This window comes from Pseudophryne corroboree, chromosome 1 (assembly GCF_028390025.1).
Source record: "Pseudophryne corroboree isolate aPseCor3 chromosome 1, aPseCor3.hap2, whole genome shotgun sequence".
In the NCBI taxonomy this organism is placed as follows: domain Eukaryota; kingdom Metazoa; phylum Chordata; class Amphibia; order Anura; family Myobatrachidae; genus Pseudophryne; species Pseudophryne corroboree.
In genome coordinates this window covers 631,496,620-631,522,667 of record NC_086444.1, presented here as the reverse complement: position 1 = coordinate 631,522,667, position 26,048 = coordinate 631,496,620, and the positions used below count along the sequence as shown (strand labels likewise).

General features: G+C 46.7%; 1 protein-coding gene across 3 annotated transcripts in view; it reads left to right on the top strand.

Moving 5' to 3' along the window:
* Nucleotides 1–26,048, top strand: part of TMEM161A (transmembrane protein 161A) — an 80,006-nt gene that overhangs the window by 14,979 nt on the left and 38,979 nt on the right. For all 3 annotated transcript variants that reach the window (XM_063914549.1, XM_063914548.1, XM_063914550.1), the window contains exons 2-3: nucleotides 7,651–7,754; nucleotides 22,085–22,165. In XM_063914549.1, the coding sequence (XP_063770619.1) occupies nucleotides 7,651–7,754; nucleotides 22,085–22,165 (185 nt within the window). The remainder of the gene's footprint in view (nucleotides 1–7,650; nucleotides 7,755–22,084; nucleotides 22,166–26,048) is intronic.

Here is a 26,048-nt window from a genome sequence, read left to right as displayed (position 1 = left end):
CCCATAATTCTGCAGGTGTTGCTTATTCCTCCTTGGATTTTTATCTCAAGGTTTTCAGCGAACCCTTACAGCAAACCAAATTATTCAAAAATAGGCCGGCGGTGGCGGTTTACCGAGTACCCCACTCACTCGCCCACCTCGACCAATACGACCTGATCACACCGACGTGGTGCTGGCGTACTCGATACAGGGCCCTACCAAAAGAACCTTCGGTTTACTGGAACATATGAGGGTTACCCGCAGGACACTTACTCTTTCCAGTAAAGGTGGGGTTGTTAGATAGTTCCTGAGTGACCAGCGAACTTCCCTTTAAAAATAAAAAAATTACACAAATCACGTCAGAATGTACAGATAGCGTTTGTGACCACTTTACTCTAATGGTATTAGGTCAGATTACTAACTACTGCACACAATTACGTGCGGTCCAATCGTTCAGTACATAAGCACTACTTGTCATGTACTGAAAGATCAATGGAATCGATGTTTCCGGCCGCGATTCCTTCAGCAAGAGCTTATGGCCTATATGGGTTCTGCACCAACACCCCAGGCGTTGTGCCTCTTGTACCTTTATAGCGGACCTCTTTGTCTATTTTACCTGTTACCTTATGACCTCCTGGTCTGTTACCGTCTGTTAATGACCTCCTGGTCTGTTACCTTATGACCTCCTGGTCTGTTACCTTATGGTCCGCTATACTCTAATGCTCAAATATTATTTAACCAAGGATGCCTCCCTAGCCACCGTATATGTCACTTACACGTGTGTCCCTTGACGAGTACCCGACTTTCCTTTTGGTTCAACCTCTAAGTTATATAAACTTATGTGATAAAAACACACTCACTCAACACATGTACACTTTGTTTCTATATCTATTTCTGCGCAGAAATTGTCTTCAGTCCAACTGTGTTACCAATTAGGAGCAGGATCTGTTAAACTAAATTTCAGATTTTTCCAAAAATAGATTTGCGTTATTTAACGCGTTGCGTTATTTATCGCCTTTGCGCTAATTATCGCTTTGCGCTAATTCAACTTTTCGTGACTTGAGCTACGTTGCGTAACCAGACGCTACGTTGCGTAATGTACGCTGCGTGCGTCTGCCGTTTGGATTGCGTACGCAAGTCTTTTGTTAGGGACACGTGTACGCAAAACAAAGATCCACCGTAGCACAATTTCTACCTTTATCAATGTAGATGATCCCTGATCATCTACCGCACACCACACTGACTGCCTTATCTCCCAGACAAGCCGTGTGTTGGTCTATACTTTAACTATTACCTCTACTATGAAATAACAGCAAATCTCTTTTAGCACTTTCTATCAACTATAAAACTTGGCAAACAGGAATAGTGATATACGAAATTTGAAAAAGAAATGCAGATAAATGTATGCGTGCGTGTATATGCAAGACAGAAGAGAAATAAAACAGTTTTAAAAGACACAAGCGTTTTGTTCTTACTTCTGGTTCCCGGATTCCTTCAGCACTCTTTATCTAAGCGAAGCAGACGCTTATCCCGTCAGCACTGCGAGACAACCTCCCACCCTTTGCTGGGGGGATAATGTCTGCTGATCTACCTAGTGCAGATATGAGAAGGATAGGACGAGTCCCCAATTGACAATGCTAAATTCCCTTGTCGTATAAACAACCCTTTATGAAGTCTAAGAACACTGTACGCTGTTTACTTAAGAAGTACCGTAATGGTACGCTAGTTGCGTAACGATCGCTCAGCCGTAGGCGAGACGCTCAAGCGTCACGTTCGCTCACGGCCCAGTGATCACAGGACACGTTATTGGCTATGACTAGAGTAATGATTCGCTATGGCGTAGCGGACGCTCGAGACCACGAGGAGATCACCAGCGGCGCAGACGCTCACAACGCTATACCTTTATGTCTAAACCTTATACCAATGAAATACACAGAATACCTTAATGTGAATACAGGGTGTAAGTGCAACCTTGTGTAACCTGACTAACTACAAAGCTGCTTGAGCGTCACCGACGCTCAAGTGAACACTTAACACTATAGAAAAATACACAGATACTGGTTTAGGGTCCAAAGCCTATTAACTGTATTATATCTAATATACTTGTAAAAGGGGATAACAGTACAAATGATACACTACAATATAACAGAGACTTCCTAACCAAAATACAATACTATCTAATACAATACAATACTAGTCTAGGGGAGATACGAGAGAGAGAGAGAAGGGAAAGAGAGAGAGAGAGACGGAGAGAGATGAGAGAAATTGGCTCACAGAAAGACAATGATTACGGAGAGAAACTTACGCACAGGGTAAACGATCGCATGCGCCTGGACATCCAGCACCCGATTTTCAGCAATGAGAACCGTTGAAGAGTGAGAGCTGGATGTGGTCGGCCTGCCTATTTATGCCCCACACACAATGCAATCTCATAGTCCCTACAATCCCATTGTCCATTGGGTGAAGGAATTCGACCCTGTATCACAACAAAAGGTCATAGGTTGATTCATACAGGTGGGCTGTGACGATTTCCAACAGCTCAGGTGGGTGGGAAACTAGGTTTCCCGCCGCATACCTGAGTATGAGTAAATAATAGAAATGGACATAAACTTCTTATGTCCATAACTATTCGCACGAGCGATTAATACGCTCCAAACCAACACCGGAATATTGCTAATTAAATACTCTTCCGATGGGTGCCAAACACTGCTGTATGATTCCTGTTAGACCCTTCGTACAATACAAAGAGGGATTACTTTAAACAGGGACCTTCTATATTAACCAAACTTTCAGAAACTATCAAAGGGATCATGATCTATAAACTACATTAATTGTGAAAATATGTAACGAATGAGTCGCACGCTACGACTACATAAACTCTACCGTAAATACGCATACCGCGCCTGCGAGTGCACGCTATTGCGGGTATGCGCCTTCACGGGAGAGCGTACGCATGCGCAGCACGGACCAGTGTGCGGTGCAAATATGGCAACGTGCATGGGGATATTTTTCTGACTTTGACAGAGGCCAGGAAGGCCCCTACAGAGGAATTTCAACTGGGTCGTTTCCTGCATTTCCTGCAAACAGGACTGTCTATGGGCCTAAAATTAGGGTCCATTAAGGTTCAAATTTCGGCCCTGTCGATTTTCTTCCAGAAAGAACTGGCTTGAGTTCCTGAAGTTCAGACGTTTGTCAAGGGGGTACTGCATATACAGCCTCCTTTTGTGCCTCCAGTGGCACCTTGGGATCTCAATGTAGTTTTGGGGTTCCTAAAATCACATTGGTTTGAACCACTCACCACTGTGGACTTAAAATATCTCACATGGAAAGTGGTAATGCTGTTGGCCCTGGCTTCGGCCAGGCGTGTGTCAGAATTGGCGGCTTTATCCTATAAAAGCCCTTACCTAATTTTTCATACGGACAGGGCAGAATTGAGGACTCGTCCTCAATTTCTCCCTAAGGTTGTTTCAGCGTTTCACGTGAACCAGCCTATTGTGGTACCTGCGGCAACTAGGGACTTGGAGGACTCCAAGTTGCTGGATGTTGTCAGGGCCCTGAAAATATGTTTCCAGGACGGCTGGAGTCAGAAAATCTGACTCGCTGTTTATCCTGTATGCACCCAACAAGCTGGGTGCTCCTGCTTCTAAGCAGACTATTGCTCGTTGGATTTGTAGTACAATTCAGCTTGCACATTCTGTGGCAGGCCTGCCACAGCCTAAATCTGTAAAAGCCCATTCCACAAGGAAGGTGGGCTCATCTTGGGCGGCTGCCCGAGGGGTCTCGGCATTACAACTTTGCCGAGCAGCTACTTGGTCAGGGGCAAACACGTTTGCTAAATTCTACAAATTTGATACCCTGGCTGAGGAGGACCTGGAGTTCTCTCATTCGGTGCTGCAGAGTCATCCGCACTCTCCCGCCCGTTTGGGAGCTTTGGTATAATCCCCATGGTCCTTACGGAGTTCCCAGCATCCACTAGGACGTCAGAGAAAATAAGAATTTACTTACCGATAATTCTATTTCTCGTAGTCCGTAGTGGATGCTTGGCGCCCATCCCAAGTGCGGATTGTCTGCAATACTTGTACATAGTTGCTGTTACAAAAATCGGGTTTTTGTTGTTGTGAGCCATCTTTTCAGAGGCTCCGCTGTTATCATGCTGTTAACTGGGTTCAGATCACAGGTTGTACGGTGTGATTGGTGTGGCTGGTATGAGTCTTACCCGGGATTCAAAATCCTTCCTTATTGTGTACGCTCGTCCGGGCACAGTACCTAACTGAGGCTTGGAGGAGGGTCATAGGGGGAGGAGCCAGTGCACACCAGATAGTCCTAAAGCTTTACTTTTGTGCCCAGTCTCCTGCGGAGCCGCTATTCCCCATGGTCCTTACGGAGTTCCCAGCATCCACTACGGACTACGAGAAATAGAATTATCGGTAAGTAAATTCTTATTTTATCTAGCATCGCTTTTAATGCAGTACAAACACAAAATTTCTATAGGTTATTGATGCATTTTTTGACAAACACAATAGTTAATATCATTAGCTGTTTTATCAAAATGCATAGACTATCAAATTCTCAGAACTAGCAGTAAATTAGTAATTCAGCAGTGAGCTTTTGTTTTACTCCATGTACAGTGAGCGCCATGGTGACTGATGAGGGCAGCTGGTAAAGATATATGTGCTCCTATAAGTCAGGGGGGTGGAACAGATGGAGTCAGTGTAAAGCTGAGATAAATCTATATATGACTATATAGTCAAAATCTTAAGGAAAGTTAATGCACATCATGGTGTTAAGACGTATACACACGGCGCAATGCGCTGTACAGGCCGACATTAACTATTTGAATGGCCGGACGATTATAGTCAATGTTGAGCTGCCTGCACAGTCTATTTCTTTTTGTGATGCTGATCCCGCGGGACCGCACATCTCCATCTCAAGCTGTGTACACACGGTGCGATATACACTAACTTTCCTTATGATTTTGGCTATATAGTCAAAACCGTAAAGAAAGTTAAGTGCATATCGCACCATATGTATGCAACTTTAGGCAGCTTGCGTTACCGTTTCGAGCCGATGCACGCTCCCGGGGGGTCGGTATCACAAAGCTAGATGGACTGTGCAGGAAAGTCAATCTTGACTATCTAGTGAATTATCTAGTACAGTGGTTCTCAAACTCGGTCCTCAGGACCCCACACAGTGCATGTTTTGCAGGTAACCCAGCTGGTGCACAGGTGTATTAATTACTCACTGACACATTTTAAAAGGTCCACAGGTAGAAATAATTATTTCACTTGTGATTCTGTGAGGAGACCTGCAAAACATGCACTGTGTGGGGTCCTGAGGACCGAGTTTGAGAACCTGTGATCTAGTACAAAGTATAGTCAAAACTGGCACTAACTAGTCAAAATCTCAAATACAGATAATCAAGATCTATACTATCTAGGCTCTGGGGGAGTTCAAAGGAAATCGCATAGTCAAAATCAGGCATAGCAGGGATCTCACCGTGTGTATGCACCTTTACACTGACAGATGATCAGGGAAATCAGCAAATCAAAAGTCCATTCTGAAATAAAGATGTATTTGTTATGAGGGCTTTATAGGAAGCGAGAGGGGCAACTGCTAGTTTCCCATCGATGGGATCGGTATGAAATACCTCCAATCAAAATCCCGACATGGACAAAATACCGACAAGGTCAAAATACCGACAGGTCAAAATACCGACATGCATTTTTCATTTTTTTTTCGTGTGTATGTCCACATAGGTCGACATGGACATCATATAAGTGTGCCGCGTCCCCTCGCATGGCTCGCTGCACTCGCCATGCTTCGGGCACGGTGCCTCGCAGCGCTCGGCACACTTATATTTCCCCTCCAGGTCCACTGGGATGGTAAAGTATGAACAAGTCGGTTTCAATGAAAAACTCATGTCGGCATTTTGACCTGTCTGCATTTTACATGTCGGTATTTTGACCTTGTCGGTATTTTAAATGTCGGGATTTTGACCTTGTCGGGATTTTGACCGTAGGCCAATTGCTGTCGAGATTTCAACCGTCGGGATTTTGATTGTAAGTAAATTGACTGCTTCCCCCATCGATATGGGGTAGTTGGTACCCTGCAGATGTCTAGAGCAGTGGTGGTCAATATGATGTTCATCAGGGACCGCGCAAGTGGCCTTTGGATCCATAAGGAGAATAATTAGATAATATTTGGAGAATATTGCACAAACATTTAGTGTTCACACAGGCAGCAGGTTAGTCTAGGGCTGGCAGGCCCACGGCCGGTGCTAGGGTGTTGGGCGCCCCCCTGCAAACTATAAATGTGCGCCCTCCCATACTTCATAAAGGGTCAGCGCATAATGCCGCCAGTAATAGTGTCCTTATATGTAATGCCCGCCAGTAGTAGCGTTCTTATACGTAATGCCCCCAAGTAGTAGCGTCCTTATACGTAATGCCCGCCAGTAGTAGCGTTCTTATACGTAATGCCTCCCCAGTAGTAGCGTCCTTATACGTAATTACTTCCAGTAGTAGCATCCATATAAGTAATGCCCCCCAGTAGTAGCGTCCTTATGCGTATTGCCTGCCAGTAATGCACGCCAGTAGTAGTGTTCTTATACATGATGCCCGCCAGTAATGCCCGCCATAATGCACGCACATATATACACACACACACACACCTCACAAACACATAAACACACACACATACACACTCCACACACACCCACCCAAACATTTCTCTCTCACCCTCCACTTGCCAAGTCTGGCTGGCCATCACTGCAGTGCTTACTCTCCCACTGTTCAGCTGCCTGGCCCCGTGTAGCTCCGCCCCTCTATCCCGCGTAGCCCTGTCCCTTGTGCCGTTGTAGCTCCGCTCCCTCTTCAAGACCGCACTACACACACACACACACACACACACACACACACACACACACACACACCCGCTGTCACAGGTGATTGGGGGGGGTGAAGGCTTTTCATGCTGCCGGCGCCGCTGCCTGTCATACATTGACAGGCACAGCAGCCGGCAGCAGCAGCAGGGGGGGTGGAGGGTGGCGCAGCAGTGGGGAAGCGCCTCTCTCTAGCCTGGCGCTTACCTGCTTTGCAACCCTTCGCTGAGCGGGTAGTGCCGGGCCTGGGCTGGCCTCCCACATCAGTATGTTATTTCACTGTCCCTACTCTGTGACATATACGGGGAGGTGCAAGGACTTGTAGCTCATGATGGCCCAGAACGGCTGATTAGCAACAATGTATAGATAGGCCAGGGGGATTTCCTCAAGATGATACCTGTAATAAAGACCGTCCCAATATCCTTTTGATCTAATTATCCATTTTATACCTACTTGAAGCTAAACTACCCTTTTTCAGGCATATCGGCAATGCTAAGCACCGATTTGTTTTTATTTATAATAACAGTTTACATAACGCACTATTTAGAAGCCTTTTCTAAAAAGTGATAGATCCTCTTTAAATATAGTGTGAACCCCCTTGAATAAGTTTAATAGAATAGGGCCAAATGTATTATTTTATGTGCCATATTCAATTTTTGTCAGTGCTCAATTGCCGCAAATTAGGAAGACCAACAAATTTGTCGCCAACGTAACTCCGTTTACACATGTTTAGACATATTGTTAATATTATGTTCTTGACGCAAATAATTTCTTCATTTTTCTTCTCTTTACAGGCTTTGATGGGGATACAGATGGTGGTCACCTTACTGGTGGCTAGTTTTATGCAGAGAGTGTCCCCTCATTACTCCCTTGCTCGTTGGCTTCTATGCAATGGCAGGTGAGCTGCTTTCATTAACAATTTGGTGGATTTCATTTATTGACTATACAGAACATTTTTACACTGCATTATACTTCCTGTGGCTTCTGTTCTTTGCTAATGCCTTTGAATTGCAGTACATATTTATGATATTTTTCTGTATATACCAGATAACCAAAAAGAAAGGTGTAGGTAAAAGTCTTAAACGTTACAAGAACAGGAAATGCTGACCTATGTACTAAACAGTGGCTGTACATAAGGATGTATTATTAAAATGGCAATCTTATTTTCTTTCTCTCTTCTAGATACAGTGCATCCGGAAAGTATTCACAGCGCTCCACTTTTTCCACATTTTGTTATGTTACAGCCTTATTCCAAAATGGAATAAATTAATTTTTTCCCTCAAAATTCTACACACAATACCCCATAATGACAACGTGAAAAAACATTTTTTGAGAATTTTTTTTTTCAAATGTATTAAAAATACAAAAACTAAGAAATCACATGCACATAAGTATTCACAGCCTTTGCCATGAAGCTCAAAATTGAGCACAGGTACATCCTGTTTCCACTGATCATCCTTGAGCTGTTCCTACAGCTTAATTGGAGTCCACCTGTGGTAAATTCAGTTGATTGAACATGATTTGGAAAGGCACACACCTGTCTATATAAGGTCCACACTTGACAGTGCATGTCTGAGCACTATCCAAACATGAAGTCAAAGGAATTGTCTGTAGACCTCCGAGACAGGATTGTCTCGAGGCACAAATCTGGGGAAGAGTACAGAAAAATATCTGCTGCTTTGAAGGTCCCAATGAGCACAGTGCCCTCCATCATCCGTAAATGAAAGAAGTTCGGAACCGCCAGGACTCTTCCTAGAGCTGGCCAGCCTTCTAAACTGAGCAATTGGGGGAGAAGAGCCCTAGTCATGGAGGTGACTAAGAACCCGATGGTCACTCTGTCAGAGCTACAGCATTCCTCTGTGGAATGAGGAGAACCTTCCTGAAAGACAACCATCTCTGCAGCAATCCACCAATCAGGCCTGTATGGTAGAGTGGCCAGACGGAAGCCACTCCTTAGTAAAAAGCACATAGCAGCCCGCCTGCAGTTTGACAAAATGCACCTGAAGGAGTCTTAAACCATCAGAAACAAAATTCTCTGGTCTGATGAGCCAAAGATTGAACTCTTTGGCGTGAATGCAGGCATCATATTTGGAGGAAACCAGGCACAGCTCATCACCAGGCCAATACCATCTCTACAGTGAAGCATGGTGGTGGCAGCATCATGCTGCGGGGATGTTTTTCAGCGGCAGGAACTGGGAGACTAGTCAGGATAGAGGGAAAGATGAATGCAGCAATGTACAGAAACATCCTGGATGAAAACCTGCTCCAGAGCGCTCTTGACCTCAAACTGGGGTGACTGTTCATCTTTCAGCAGGACAGCGACCCTAAGCATGCAGCCAAGATATCAAAGGAGTGGCTCCAGGACAACTCTGTGAATGTCCTTGAGTGGCCCAGCCAGAGCCCAGACTTGAATCCGATTGAACATCATAATAATAACATCTCTGGAGAGATCTGAAAATGGCTGTGCACCGACGCTTCCCATCCAACCTGATGGCGCTTGAGAGGAATGGGCGAAACTGCCCAAAGATAGGTGTGCCATCATATTCAAAAAGACTTGAGGCTGTAATTGCTGCCAAAGATGCATAAACAAAGGCTGTGAATACTTATGTACATGTGATTTATTAGTTTTTATTTTTAATACATTTGCAAAAATCTTCAAAAAACTTTCTCTAGCATCCATAAGGGATATTGGGGGAATCTAGTACGATGGGGGTATAGACGGGTTCCAAAGGAGCCGATGCACTTGAAGAAATGTAAACTGGGTGTGCTGGCTCCTCCCCTCTATGCCCCCTCCCACAGGCAGTTTAGAAAAAGGTGTCCTCAGGAGAGGATGCACATCTCTGCAGCTCCAGAGAGTTTTCTTCAATTTCTTTTTAAACTTTGTTTTCTCTAACGTCCTAAGTGGATGCTGGGACTCCGTAAGGACCATGGGGAATAGCGGCTCCGCAGAAGACTGGGCACAAAAGTAAAAGCTTGAACTAGCTGGTGTGCACTGGCTCCTCCCCCTATGACCCTCCTCCAAGCCTCAGTTAGATTTTTGTGCCCGAACGAGAAGGGTACATGCTAGGTGGCTCTCCTGAGCTGCTTAGAGTAAAAGTTTATTTTAGGTTTTTTATTTTCAGTGAGTCCTGCTGGCAACAGGCTCACTGCATCGTGGGACTAAGGGGAGAAGAAACGAACTCACCTGCGTGCAGAGTGGATTGGGTTTCTTAGGCTACTGGACATTAGCTCCAGAGGGACGATCACAGGTTCAGCCTGGATGGGTCCCGGAGCCGCGCCGCCGGCCCCCTTACAGAGCCAGAAGAACGAAGAGGTCCGGTGAAATCGGCGGCAGAAGACGTTCCTGTCTTCAACTAAGGTAGCGCACAGCACTGCAGCTGTGCGCCATTGCTCTCAGCACACTTCACACTCCGGTCACTGAGGGTGCAGGGCGCTGGGGGGGAGCGCCCTGAGACGCAATAAAAACAGAAATACCTTAGGATGGCAAAAGAAATACATCACATATAGCTCCTGGGCTATATGGATGTATTTAACCCCTGCCAGTTTTCCAGAAAAAAGCGGGAGATAAGGCCGTCGTGAAGGGGCGGAGCCTATCTCCTCAGCACACAAGCGCCATTTTCCCTCACAGTTCCGCTGGAAGGACGGCTCCCTGACTCTCCCCTGCAGTCCCTACAGAATCAGGGTAAAAACGAGAGAGGGGGGGCACTATTGGCAGCTAAATTATAAACAGCAGCTATAAAAGGGAGTAACACTTATATAAGGTTATCCCTATATATATATATATATATATATATATATATATATATAATATAGCGCTCTGGTGTGTGCTGGCAAACTCTCCCTCTGTCTCCCCAAAGGGCTAGTGGGGTCCTGTCCTCTATCAGAGCATTCCCTGTGTGTGTGCTGGGTGTCGGTACGATTGTGTCGACATGTATGAGGAGGAAAATGATGTGGAAGCAGAGCAATTGCCTGTATTAGTGATGTCACCCCCTAGGGAGTCGACACCTGACTGGATGGTTGTATTTAAAGAACTACGTGACAATGTTAGCACTTTACAAAAAACTGTTGACGACATGAGACAGCCGACAAATCAATTAGTGCCTGTCCAGGCGTCTCAGACACCGTCAGGGGCGATAAAACGCCCGTTACCTCAGTGGGTCGACACAGACCCAGACACGGATACTGAGTCCAGTGTCGACGGTGAGGAGACAAACGTAATGTCCAGTAGGGCCACACGTTACATGATCACGGCAATGAAGGAGGCATTGAACATTTCTGACACTACAAGTACCACAAAGAAGGGTATTATGTGGGGAGTGAAAAAACTACCAGTAGCTTTTCCTGAGTCAGATGAATTAAATGAACCCTGGCATCAAGAGTGAGTGCTATGTCCATTTCTGCCAGAAGAGCGTTATGGACGCGACAGTGGTCAGGGGATGCGGATTCCAAACGACATATGGAAGTATTGCCGTTTAAAGGGGAGGAGTTATTTGGGGCCGGTCTATCGGACCTGGTGGCCACGGCAACGGCCGAAAAGTCCACCTTTTTACCCCAGGTCACCTCTCAGCAGAAAAAAGACACCGTCTTTTCAAACTCAGTCCTTTCGTTCCCATAAGTACAGGCGGGCAAAAGGCCACTCATTTCTGCCCCGGGGCAGAGGAAGAGGAAAAAGACTGCACCAGGCAGCCTCTTCCCAGGAGCAGAAGCCCTCCTCTGCTTCTGCCAAGTCTTCAGCATGACGCTGGGGCTTTACAAGCGGACTCTGACACGGTGGGGGCCCGTCTCAAAAATTTCAACGCGCAGTGGGCTCACTCGCAAGTGGACCCCTGGATTCTGCAGGTAGTATCACAGGGGTACAAACTGGAATTCGAGACGTCTCCCCCTCGCCGGTTCCTGAAGTCTGCTCTACCAAAGTCTCCCTCCGACAGGGAGGCAGTTTTGGAAGCCATTCACAAGCTGTATTCCCAGCAGGTGATAATCAAGGTACCTCTCCTACAACAGGGAAAGGGGTATTATTCCACGCTGTTTGTGGTACCGAAGCCGGACGGCTCGGTGAGACCAATTTTAAATCTAAAATCCTTGAACACTTACATAAAGAGGTTCAAATTCAAGATGGAGTCACTCAGAGCAGTGATAGCAAACCTGGAAGAAGGGGACTATATGGTGTCTCTGGACATCAAAGATGCTTATCTCCACGTCCCAATCTACCCTTCTCACCAAGGGTACCTCAGGTTTGTAGTACAAAACTGTCATTATCAGTTTCAGACGCTGCCGTTTGGATTGTCCACGGCACCTCGGGTCTTTACCAAGGTAATGGCCGAAATGATGATTCTTCTTCGAAGAAAAGGCGTTTTAATTATCCCTTACTTGGACGATCTCCTGATAAGGGCAAGGTCCAGGGAACAGTTAGAAGTCGGAGTAGCACTATCTCAGTTAGTGTTACGTCAGCACGGGTGGATTCTAAATATTCCAAAATCGCAGCTGATTCCAACGACACGTCTCCTGTTCCTAGGAATGATTCTGGACACAGTCCAGAAAAAGGTGTTTCTCCCAGAGGAGAAGGCCAGGGAGTTATCCGAGCTAGTCAGGAATCTCCTAAAACCAGGCCAGGTGTCAGTGCATCAGTGCACGAGGGTCCTGGGAAAAATGGTGGCTTCTTACGAAGCGAATCCATTCGGAAGATTCCATGCAAGAACGTTTCAGTGGGATCTTCTGGACAAATGGTCCGGATCGCATCTTCAGATGCATCAGCGGATAACCCTGTCGCCAAGGACAAGGGTGTCTCTTCTGTGGTGGCTGCAGAGTGCTCATCTACTAGAGGGCCGCAGATTCGGCATTCAGGATTGGATCCTGGTGACCACAGATGCCAGCCTGAGAGGCTGGGGAGCAGTCACACAGGGACAAAATTTCCAGGGCTTGTGGTCAAGCATGGAAACATCTCTTCATATAAACATTCTGGAACTAAGGGCCATTTACAATGCCCTAAGTCAAGCAAAACCCCTGCTTCAGGGTCAGGCGGTATTGATCCAATCGGACAACATCACGTCAGTCGCCCACGTAAACAGACAGGGCGGCACGAGAAGCAGGAGGGCGATGGCAGAAGCTGCAAGGATTCTTCGCTGGGCGGAGAATCATGTGATAGCACTGTCAGCAGTGTTCATTCCGGGAGTGGACAACTGGGAAGCGGACTTCCTCAGCAGACACGACCTTCACCCGGGGGAGTGGGGACTTCATCCAGAAGTCTTCCAAGAGATGGTAAACCGTTGGGAAAAACCAAAGGTGGACATGATGGCGTCCCGTCTCAACAAAAAACTAGACAGATATTGCGCCAGGTCAAGGGACCCTCAGGCAATAGCGGTGGACGCTCTGGTAACACCATGGGTGTACCAGTCAGTGTATGTGTTCCCTCCTCTGCCTCTCATACCAAAAGTACTGAGAATCATAAAAAGGAGAGGAGTAAGAACTATACTCGTGGTTCCGGATTGGCCAAGAAGGACTTGGTACCCGGAACTTCAAGAGATGCTCACGGAGGACCCGTGGCCTCTACCTCTAAGAAAGGACCTGCTCCAGCAGGGACCTTGTCTGTTCCAAGACTTACCGCGGCTGCGTTTGACGGCATGGCGGTTGAACGCCGGATCCTGAAGGAAAAAGGCATTCCAGAAGAAGTCATCCCTACCCTGATAAAGGCCAGGAAGGATGTAACCGCGAAACATTATCACCGCATTTGGCGAAAATATGTTGCGTGGTGTGAGGCCAAAGAGGCCCCTACAGAGGAATTTCAACTGGGTCGCTTCCTACATTTCCTGCAAACAGGACTGTCTATGGGCCTAAAATTAGGGTCCATTAAGGTTCAAATTTCGGCCCTGTCGATTTTCTTCCAAAAAGAACTGGCTTCAGTGCCTGAAGTCCAGACGTTTGTCAAAGCGGTACTGCATATACAGCCTCCTTTTGTGCCCCCGGTGGCACCTTGGGATCTCAATGTGGTTTTGGGGTTCCTAAAATCACATTGGTTTGAACCACTCACCACTGTGGAATTAAAATATCTCACATGGAAGGTGGTAATGCTGTTAGCCCTGGCTTCAGCCAGGCGTGTCTCAGAATTGGCGGCTTTATCTTATAAAAGCCCTTACCTGATTTTTCACACGGATAGGGCAGAATTGAGGACTCGTCCTCAATTTCTCCCAAAGGTGGTTTCAGCGTTTCACGTGAACCAGCCTATTGTGGTGCCTGCGGCTACTAGGGACTTGGAGGACTCCAAGTTACTGGACGTAGTCAGGGCCCTGAAAATATATATTTCCAGGACGGCTGGAGTCAGGAAATCTGACTCGCTGTTTATCCTGTATGCACCCAACAAGCTGGGTGCTCCTGCTTCTAAGCAGACGATTGCTCGTTGGATTTGTAGTACAATTCAGCTTGCACATTCTGTGGCAGGCCTGCCACAGCCAAAATCTGTAAAAGCCCATTCCACAAGGAAGGTGGGCTCATCTTGGGCGGCTGCCCGAGGGGTCTCGGCTTTACAACTTTGCCGAGCAGCTACTTGGTCAGGGGCAAACACGTTTGCTAAATTCTACAAATTTGATACCCTGGCTGAGGAGGACCTGGAGTTCTCTCATTCGGTGCTGCAGAGTCATCCGCACTCTCCCGCCCGTTTGGGAGCTTTGGTATAATCCCCATGGTCCTTACGGAGTCCCAGCATCCACTTAGGACGTTAGAGAAAATAAGAATTTACTTACCGATAATTCTATTTCTCATAGTCCGTAGTGGATGCTGGGCGCCCATCCCAAGTGCGGATTGTCTGCAATACTTGTATATAGTTATTGTTACAAAATTCGGGTTATTATTGTTGTGAGCCATCTTTTCAGAGGCTCCTTCGTTTATCATACTGTTAACTGGGTTCAGATCACAGGTTGTACGGTGTGATTGGTGTGGCTGGTATGAGTCTTACCCGGGATTCAATATCCTTCCTTATTATGTACGCTCGTCCGGGCACAGTATCCTAACTGAGGCTTGGAGGAGGGTCATAGGGGGAGGAGCCAGTGCACACCAGCTAGTTCAAGCTTTTACTTTTGTGCCCAGTCTCCTGCGGAGCCGCTATTCCCCATGGTCCTTACGGAGTCCCAGCATCCACTACGGACTATGAGAAATAGAATTATCGGTAAGTAAATTCTTATTATTTTAGGTATGCTGTTTGGGCAATAGCATACCTGCACCGTGGGAGTTAGGGGGAGGGGGGGACGGTCACCATCCTTGCAAGGTGTCAAAGCCGCTTCCCTGCTGCAGGACCACCATCCTGAGAGGTTGTTTGTTCAGCTGGGCACTGCGCCTTAGCTGTCGCAATCACAGCATGCCGCACACCCCTAACATATGCCTGAAGGTGACGTCTGTGGTGACTACAAACCGGGGGCCCCGCTAGGCGGGTCCCCCGGTTCAAAGTGCTGCTGAACACGGGCGCGGCATACGGGACCCTCCTGGGGACTCGAAAGACATGCTGGAAAACTTGTACAGGGTGTTGCAAAGGGGGAGAGCCGCTATTGTACACAATCTGTGTCCTATACAGGACAGAATTCATTAGTGTTCACTGTGATATAGTTAGCTGACAGCCTCACTGGGGCTGTACAGCTAGGGGTGTGCTGGTGTCCCTCTCTCTGTGTGTCTCCTCTCACATACAGTAAGGGCAGGCTTGATACTGTCTGTGTGTATGTCATTGTGATTACTGTAAACATAAACTATGCAATGTATGCCACACCAGATTCTCTCCCTTATATACTTATTCTGTTTCATGTGAACAGTGCAGCCAATCTTCTCAAATCAGTGAAGTGGCTGGGGGACATCACAACTCACTGCTAATGTTCAGAAAACTCGGCCACTACAACAAGCTGTTGCAGACTTAGCTGCTAGGGCAGATGGTACACGGCCTCCCCCTCTCTCTCATGCAGGTCCACAAAAGCGTGGTCTCCCTGCTCTGCTCTCTGATATAGATGATGATATACAGGAGGATGGGGATGACCTGAATCCCATTAGTGGGGATTCCGATTCTGCTCAGGGTATTGAACCCCTCATTTTGGCTAGACGGAACGTGTTAAAGTTCCCTCTAGAGGACGCTGCGTCACAGCAGTCATTTTTCTTTACACAAAACAAGCCTAATGTCACTCTCCCTGATTCTACAGAGTTAGACGACCTATTCAAGTTAGCCTGGAAAAATCCAGACAAAATTCCAAGTGTCAAAAAGGTTTTTGCGCAATTTCCCATTTGCTCCTGAAGGTAGGACATTCTGGGAATAACCCCCGGGGGTTGACGTATCAGTCTCTCGACTGTCCAGAAAGGTGGTGCTGCCTGCCCCGGGCACTTTTACTATAAAGGATCCTGGGGACAGAAAAATAGAGACTACACTCAAATCTATTTACATGGCAGCAGGTGTATTGCAAAGGCCAGTCATAGCAGGTTGCTGGATGATCCATGCCATTCATACGTGGGCTACTCAAAATCAGGAGGGCCTCTCCTATGCTATGCCCCTGGTCACTATGGTGACTCTCCTCAAGCACATCCAGGACACTACACCTGTCCTGTGTGACTCGCTCAAGAACATGGGGAATAATAATGCTAGGACTTCTGCCATAGCAGTGTCGGCGCGCAGGGCTTTGTGGTTGCGTCAGTGGTTTGCGGATGCAGAATCAAAGTGCAGTGTGGAATCCCTCCCTTTTTCTTGGGAATGGTTCTTTGGGGTTGAGTTGGATACGTGGATTTCCAAAGTCACTGCTGGGAAATCCATGTTTCTCCCCTCTGGGGTCCCGCCGGCGAGATGCTCCTACCCGGGGCCGTCTGTTCAGTCCTTTCGGTCTAACAGATTTCGATCTAAGGCCAGAGGTGCCTCCAATTTGGCTAGAGGCACCAGAGGTAAGACAAAAAGACCTGCAAACACCAGTTCTCAGGAACTGACCACCAGTTCTGCTTCCACTAAGACTTCAGCATGACGGTGCCCACCCACCCCGAGGGGATCTCAAGGTGGGAGCTCGACTGCGTCACTTCAGCCACATCTGGGAGGCTTCCTGCCAGGGAAGCCTGGGTCAGGGATCTCATTTCTCAGGGCTACAAGCTGGAGTTCGATGGTCCTCCTCCCCAACGATTTTTCAAATCAAGCTTACCAGCTTTGGTGGATACGCAGGTTACATTGCAACAGGCCATCCTAACGTTGGTACAGTCCCACGTCATTGTTCCAGTACCAATTCCACAATGAGGCAAGAGTTATTACTCCAACATGTTTGTGGTTCTGAAGCCGGACTGTTCGATAAGGCCTATTTTGAATCTAAAGTCCTTGAACCCTTACCTGAAGGTTTTCAAGTTCAAAATGGAATCTTTGTGTGCAGTGACTGTGGGCCTGGAAGAACGGGAATTCATGGTTTCCTTGGATATCAAGGATGCCTACCTTCATATTCCTTATCAAGCTTATCTGAGGTTTGCCCTGCTGTACGACCACTACCAGTTCCAGGCCCGACCCTTCGGCCTGTCCACAGCTCCGAGGGTATTCATGAAGGTGATGGCGGAGATGATGTTCCAACTCCATGTCCAGGGGGTCAATGTTGTCCTTTACCTGGACGATCTTCTGATAAAAGCAAGATTCAGGGAGCTTTTATTGCTCCATATCGTCCGCACTATCCATCTTCTGGATGGATTCTCAATTTACCGAAGTCTCACCTGGAGCCAACTCAGAGGCTCCTGTTCCTGGATACTGTGGCCCAGAAGGTGTTTCTATCAGAGGACAAGGTGAGAACACTTCAGGAGATGGTCCGCATGGTGCTCCAACCTACTCGAGTGTCCATCCATTTTTGCATAAGATTATTGGGAAAGATTGTCGATCTCATACGAGGCGATCCATTATGGGAGGTTCCATGCCAGAACATTTCAATTGGATCTCCTGAGCAAGTGGTCCGGATCACATCTACAGATGCATCAGATGATTCAGCTGTCACCTCAGTCCAGGATTTCCCTCCTGGGGTGGCTACAGTCCTCCAATCTACTGGAAGGCCGGAGTTTCTGGACTCAGGATTGGCCCCTCCTCACAACGGATGCGAGTCTGAGAGGATGGGGAGCTGTCACCCAAGGGGCGCAATTCCAGGGCAGGTTGTCAGCCCATGAAAGCCTCCTTCCGATCAACATTCTGGAACTTCGGGCGATATACAATGCTCTGCTTCAGTCCTCTCCTCTGCTCGGGGATCATGCGATCCAAGTACAGTTGGACAATGCAGTGGCCTATTTCAGTCGACAAGGATGGACAAAAAGCAGAGCCTGCATGCGAGAGGTGTCAAAGATACTCCTCTGGTCGGAAAGAAATGCAAGAGCAATGTCAGCAATCTTCATTCCGGGTGTGGACAACTGGGAAGCTGACTTCCTGAGTTGTCACGATCTCCACCCGGGGGAGTGCGGATTCCACCATCAGGTGTTCCAGCAGATTGTCCACTGGTGGGGCTGCCCACAAATAGACATGATGGCTTCTCAACTCAACAAGAAGCTTCACTGGTATTGCTCACGAACCAGGGACCCTCATGCGAGGGCAGTGGATGCACTGACGTCGCCTTGGCCTTACTGGCTGGTCTACCTGTTTCCTCCGATTCCGTTGCTCCCAAGGGTGCTCAAGCAAATCGGGAATCAAGGAGTCCAGGCAATTCTGATTGCCCCGGATTGGCCTCTGAGGGCATGGCACGCGGATCTTCTGGACATGTCCGTCGAAGACCCTTCACCTCTACCACTAAGAAGAGATCTTATTCAACAAGGACCGTTCGTCTACCCGGACTTCGTTTGACGGCATGGAGGTTGAGCGGAACATCCTAGCTCACAAGTGCCTTTCCAAAAAGGTTATTGATACCATGGTTCAGGCCAGGAAACCTGTGACTTCAAAACACTATCGCCATATCTGGAGGAGATATGTCTCTTGGTGGGAGGAACGCACGTATCCGCCTGCAGAGTTCCACTTAGGACGTTTCTTGCAGGCTGGTGTGGATAAGGGCTTGCGTCTGGGCTCCATTAAGGTCCAGCTTTTAGCTCTTTCCATTTTCTTCCAGAAGAAATTGGCGGTGTTGTCAGAAGTGCAGACCTTCTTGCAAGGGGTACTCCACATACAACCTCCTTTTGTGCCGCCTATGGCGCCCTTGGATTTGAATGTGGTGTTTGGAGTTTCTACAGTCCTCCTGGTTTGAACCTCTGACGACTGTGGAAGACAAGTACCTCATGTGGAAGACGGTGATGTTACTGGCCCTGGCTTCTGCCTTATCGTGTAAAAGTCCATACTTGGTCTTTTACGAGGACAGAGCGGAGCTCCGGACTAGACAGCAGTTCCTGGCGAAGGTTGACTCTGCATTTCACCTTAATCAGCCTATTGTGGTTCTGTCAAGTTCTGGCACTTCTGCTCCTCCAGAAGCATTGGATGCTGTGCGAGTCTTGAAGATCTATGTCAGGCGAACGGCTTGGATCAGAAAGACTGATTCCTTGTTCCTGCTCTATGATGCACAGAAAAAGGGATGTGTTGCTTCGAAAGCAGTCCATTGCTCATTGGCTTAGGCTTGCTATCCAACAGGCCTACCTGTTCCTAAGTCTCTGAAGGCCACTCTACTAGATCAGTGAGCTCTTCCTGGGCGGCTGCCCGTGGAGTCTCGGCCTTGCAACTATGCCGAGCTGCTACCTGGTTGGGGAAGAACACTTTTGTGAAGTTTTACAAGTTTGATACCCTGGTCAAAGAGCATACCCAGTTTGGGCAGGCGGTACTGCAGAAGTCTCCGCATGTTCCCACCCGTTCTTGAAGCTCTGGGATGTCCCCATCGTACTAGATTCCCCCAATATCCCTTATGGATGCTAGAGAAAATAGGATTTTAATTACCTACCGGGAAATCCCTTTCTCATAGTCCATAAGGGATATTGGGCGCCCGCCTCAGTGGGTTGACTTTTCTGCAGGTTCTCCTTTATGTGTTTACCTGTTCAGCTGTTGCTGTTGTTGTTACCAGCCGTTGCTGGTTGTTATATGTAGTGGTGTGCTGGTATATAAATCTCACCACTCTGTTATCATGTTCCTTCTCTCATATATGTCCTTTCTCCTTCGGGCACTGTTTTACCTATACCTGCCTTTGGGAGGGGGCATAGAGGGGAGGAGCCGGCACACCCAGTGAAGAAATTTAAACTGCACCGGCTCCTTTGTACCCCGTCTATACCCCATCGTACTACATTCCCCCAATATCACTTATGGACTATGAGAAAAGGATTTACCGGTAGGTAATTCAAATCCTATTTTTTTTCACGTTGTCATTATGGGGTATTGTGTGTAGAATTTTGAGGGGAAAAAATGACTTTATTCCATTTTGGAATAAGGCTGTAACATAACAAAATGTGGAAAAGGTGAAGCGGTGTGAATATTTTCTGGATGCACTGTAGATAGAACATATTCTGTAACATAGAAATAACTGATTTCATGTTTTATGAGTCCCAGACATTCTCCTTCCTAATGATCAACAAACCGCAGAGCCAAACACAGCATGTTGCTTGGCTCTGTATACATGTTAGCAAAAGGATGACATATTATAGCAAGTACACATTTAGTGGATAGCAACAGATGATTTGCAGTCAGGATCCCGGCAGTTGAAATCCCAACAGTAAGAATGTAGACAGTGGCATCCCGATGTTCAGACTCCAAATGGTGAGTACTGGGGTGATGGTTGGGTTAAAATATTAATCGGGATCCGTCAGTATTTTGAACGTCTGGATACTGCTGTCGGCATTCTTACCATCGAGATTTCAACTGCCGGGTTATCGATAACTTCGTCAACAGATGAATGAATTGGGATCCAATGACTCTACAGCTTATGTTTAATACAACTTCTAGGGAGGCCCTACAGGCTGCCCATTGTTCTAGGTCAAGAGCTGGAAAGCCACTGCATGGCTAATAGGATCTAGCCTACATTTTTAAGAATGCAATATGTTTGGTATTTAATTTTCATCTTTTTGTGTGTGCTTTGCTAAAACTACAATCAGATATGTTTTGCTCTCCTTATCCATCTGCATACATTTTTGTACTGTTATATTATATGATACATCTCTTTGTACAGTAAAAGTCGAACCAGTACCACAAGCTGCCATCTGTTTTAATGTTCCATAATGCAGTGTAAAGTAAAAATAGATATAATTCTCACACTATAATGAAAGAGCTGGAAAAAAGACATGACTTGAGTCCATTAAAATTTGCAAGTGTTAGATGTATACCAGTTGTGTAAGTAAACCTCTTCTTATATTTGACTGTGACTATTTATGTTTTCCCTAAATATATATGGTGCCTTGTTAAGAAATAAATTTGTCGGCTATCTTACCCAGTCTCTGATTTTTTTTATTTATTTTTTCATAAATAAATGTACCATAGTAATTGAGGAAGCTATATAATAGTATGGGAAAACATAGAATTTACTTATAAGGCATTTTACTCAGAGAACACATATTTCATATTTGCATTTGTTCGCTGCCACACTGTAAAATGAAACCGGGCTGACTGGTTGCCACAGTGTAATGCAAATGTTGCACTTCACTACAATATAAGTTAGCCCTGCTGTTTCCCACAAGATGTAAAACAGACATGTATTTATTTGGGTATGGGACTCAGGGTCGACAGTGTCTAGGTCGACACCCATTAGGTGGACAGTGGCTAGGTTGACACTAGAAATAGGTCGACATGAAAAAAGGTTGATATGAGTTTTTTTTAAAAATGTTTACATTTTTTTCCGTTTTCTTCGTAAAGTGACGGGGAACCCCAATTAGTGCACCGTGTCCCATCACATGGCTCGCTGCGCTCGTTACCATTCCCAATCATAGTCCACGTGGATCGTAAAGTATGAAAAAGTTCAAAAAAAGAAAAAAAAGTGTAAACACTCATGTCGACCTAATGGTCGTGTCGACCTATTTCTAGTGTCGACCCAGAGTCCGGATACCATCTACTTTCCTTAATTGTACAAGCAAAAAAATCAAATAAAGTGGAAAAACATTCAGTATTAACTTTCTACAAACGCTTTCCATTAGAGTTCCATTAGAGCCCTTTTTAATGTAAAGGTTTGTGTACCCCAGAACCAGCGTTCGCATGTAAAGATTTATGCAGTGATTTATATCCATAAGCCGATTGTATTTCTTTATTTTGGTGATGATGTCTCTTACATGCCACCGTTTTTACCGTAAACCACCTAATTGTTTATTTTGTGCAAATAGTTTGTTCCGTTACAAACATCCAACTGAGGATGAGCTGAGATTACTTGCTGGGAAGCAGAAACCCAAAGCCAAGAGAGAGAGGTAAGACTGGCAGAAACTGGTGTGGTCTATAGGAAGTGTCCTCATTCGGCTAGATTTACCATGTGCCGGGTTTTCCAGTTCTGCTCTGTCATTTCTCTATTGCTAGCAATGCGGAGATGAGAAAGCTGTCCTGCATTATTATTTAGACATCCTGGAATATGTATGTTGGTCTAATCAATTGAGGGTAAAAAAACAAACAGATTAAAAAAATCTGGACCACACTTGAGGGCTTACAGAGATACTGGATAGCTGTTGCCCACCACGGATCTACATCATGGTCTCACCCACACTTGTCACCAGCTATTTTAACGGTCATAGAAATTTCTGTCTTCATGCATCAGGTTGGCACTCCTGTATGTCATGGCATGGTATCCCTCCAGGATAAAGTAAGCGTTATTTCACGGTGTGAGAAGAGCTAAAGCAATAATTGTAATAGTTTTGAAAAAAGTTAATCAATACTATTTTCCCTTTAAAATGTCCATGAATGGAGTTATTTACTCAACTATCCTAGTAAAAAAAGCCTCTATCCTAAAATAAATATAAAATGTACTTTGGTAGAGTAAATGTATTCCCCGTGCAGTTGACACAATATGGAAGAAGGTGTGTGGGCTGCTAAAGTGAAAATTTGACAAGGACCCCTGGTGCGAAAGTATTAATTGTACCTACCTCTGGGCAATGCAGTTTGATAGTCATGTACGTGTAGCTCCTCCTTTGCCTGCCTTTTGACATTTTCAGACTTTTATTGACCAAGTTAAGCCAGGAGGGGTTTACTGAGGAGCCATTATATAGTTAGAGAATTAACAGACATGATCAAGAATGAAAGGAGGGCTCTGTAATCGGGTAAAAGGATTATGTGCTAGAGACACAGTTACTGTATAATACATTGTACTGTACTTTCTACAGGAAGGCTTTATTGAAACAAAGTTCCATCACACATTCTCATTTAGGAGCTTATTCAGAGGTTGGAGAAAAACAAAGAAAAAAAAGAACGTATCTTACTGTATATCTATGCTTCTGTACAAGCCATAGTGCAAATAATTTATTTATGTTCCTTTTCCATAAAGAATAAACCTGCTGCTTCTGCATGTATCACAGGAATGCTGGACCGTTTTATTTGTACTCTGCAATTTAGTTTTCAGTGTAGACCTACTCCTCACAAATCTAAATCTCTCTGCACATTTTCTTTCTGTAAAGATGCATGTTATTATTATTTCTCTAACGTCCTAGAGGATGCTGGGGACTCCGTAAGGACCATGGGGAATAGACGGGCTCCGCAGGAGATAGGGCACTTTAAGAAAGACTTTAGGATTCTGGGTGTGCGCTGGCTCCTCCCTCTATGCCCCTCCTCCAGACCTCAATTTTAGACTGTGCCCAGAGGAGAATGGGTGCACTGCAAGGAGCTCTCCTGAGTTTCCTGCTTAGAAAGCATTTTTGTTAGGATTTTTTTCTCTTTTTCAGGGAGCACTGCTGGCAAGAGGCTCCCTGCATCGAGGGACTGAGGAGAGAGGAGCAGACCTACTTAAATGTTAGGCTCTGCTTCCTCGGCTACTGGACACCATTAGCTCCAGAGGGAATGAACACAGGTTCGTCCTGGGCGTTCACCCCAGAGCCGCGCCACCGTTCTCCTCACAGAGCCAGAAGAAACGAAGACAGAAGACGTCTCAGGCGGCAGAAGCCTTCGGTGCTTCACAGAGGTAACGCACAGCACTGCAGCTGTGCGTCATTGCTCCGCTACACCTCACACACTCCGGTCACTGTAAGGGTGCAGGACGCAGGGGGGGGGGGGGCGCCCTGGGCAGCAATAAAACACCTCTCCTATGGCAAAAGTGTATATACATGTACAGGTGGGCACTGTACATGTATATAAAAGAGCCCCCGACATTTTTTAATAAGTTTGAATGGGATAGAAGCCCGCCACCGAGGGGGCGGGGCTTCTCCCTCAGCACTCACCAGCGCCATTTTCTCTACACAGCACCGCTGAGAGGAAGCTCCCCGGACTCTCCCCTGCTTGACACACGTGAAAGGGGGTTTTAAAGTAGAGGGGGGGGCACGTTATTGGCGTTTATACACTACAGCAGCGCTACTGGGTAAACATTCTGTGTTTTTCTCCAGGGACATATAGCGCTGAGGTGTGTGCTGGCATACTCTCTCTCCAAAGGGCCTCAGGGGGAACCTGTCTTCAGAAAAGAGATTCCCTGTGTGTGTGTGAAGTGTGTCGGTACGTGTGTGTCGACATGTTTGACGAGGAAGGCTCACCTAAGGAGGAGGGGGAGTGCATGATGGTCAGGTCGCAGTCGGCAACGCCGACACCGGACTGGGTGGATATGTGGAATGTCTTGAATGCAAATGTAAATTTACTGCATAAACGATTAGACAAGGCTGAAGCTAGGGATCAGTCAGGTAGTCAGACCGTGCCTGTCCCTGTGGCACCAGGACCTTCGGGGTCTGAAAAACGCACCATATCCCAGATCACTGACACAGATACCGACACAGAGACTGACTCTAGTGTCGACTATGAGGATGCAAAATTACAGCCAAAGGTGGCGAAAGGTATTCGTTACATGATTATGGCCATTAAAGAGGTTTTGCATATCACTGAGGAACCCCCTGTCCCTGACACAAGGGTACACATGTATAAAGGGAGAAAGCCTGAGGTCACTTTTCCGTCCTCATTTGAACTAAGCGACTTGTGCGAAAAGGCTTGGGAATCTCCAGATAGGAGACTACAAGTTCCCAAAAGGATTCTTATGGCGTATCCCTTACCACAAAAGGACAGGATACGATGGGAATCTTCGCCGAAGGTAGACAAGGCGCTGACATGCTTATCCAAGAAGGTGGCACTGCCTTCTCAGGATACAGCTTCCCTCAAGGATCCTGCTGATCGTAAGCAGGAGGCTACCATGAAGCACATTTACACACATTCCGGTACTATCGTTAGACCAGCTATGGCATCGGCCTGGGTGTGTAGTGCTATCGCAGCATGGACAGATTCCTTATCTACGGAACTTGAAACCCTAGATAAGGATTCCATTCTAATGACCCTAGAGCATATCAAAGATGCTGCTTTATATATGAGGGATGCTCAAAGAGACATTTCTCTGACGTCCTAAGTGGATGCTGGGACTCCGTAAGGACCATGGGGAATAGTGGCTCCGCAGGAGACTGGGCACAACTAAAAGAAAGCTTTTGGTCTATCTGGTGTGCACTGGCTCCTCCCTCTATGACCCTCCTCCAGACCTCAGTTAGAATCTTGTGCCCGGCTGAGCTGGATGCACACTAGGGGCTCTCCTGAGCTCCTAGAAAAGAAAGTATATTTTAGGTTTTTTATTTTCAGTGAGATCTGCTGGCAACAGACTCACTGCTACGAGGGACTAAGGGGAGAAGAAGCGAACCTACCTGCTTGCAGCTAGCTTGGGCTTCTTAGGCTACTGGACACCATTAGCTCCAGAGGGATCGAACACAGGGCCCGACCTCGATCGTCCGGTCCCGGAGCCGCGCCGCCGTCCCCCTTACAGAGCCAGAAGCAAGAAGATGGTCCTGAAAATCGGCGGCAGAAGACTTCGGTCTTCAACAAGGTAGCGCACAGCACTGCAGCTGTGCGCCATTGCTCCTCATGCACACCTCACACTCCGGTCACTGATGGGTGCAGGGCGCTGGGGGGGGGGGCGCCCTGAGCAGCAATATTAACACCTTGGCTGGCAAAAAATCACAATATATAGTCCTAGAGGCTATATATGTGAAAAATACCCCTGCCAGGATCCATAAAAAAGCGGGTGAAAGTCCCCCGAAAAAGGGGCGGGGCTATCTCCCTCAGCACACTGGTGCCATTTTTCCCTCACAGCTCCGCTGGAAGGATCGCTCCCAGGCTCTCCCCTGCAGTTTC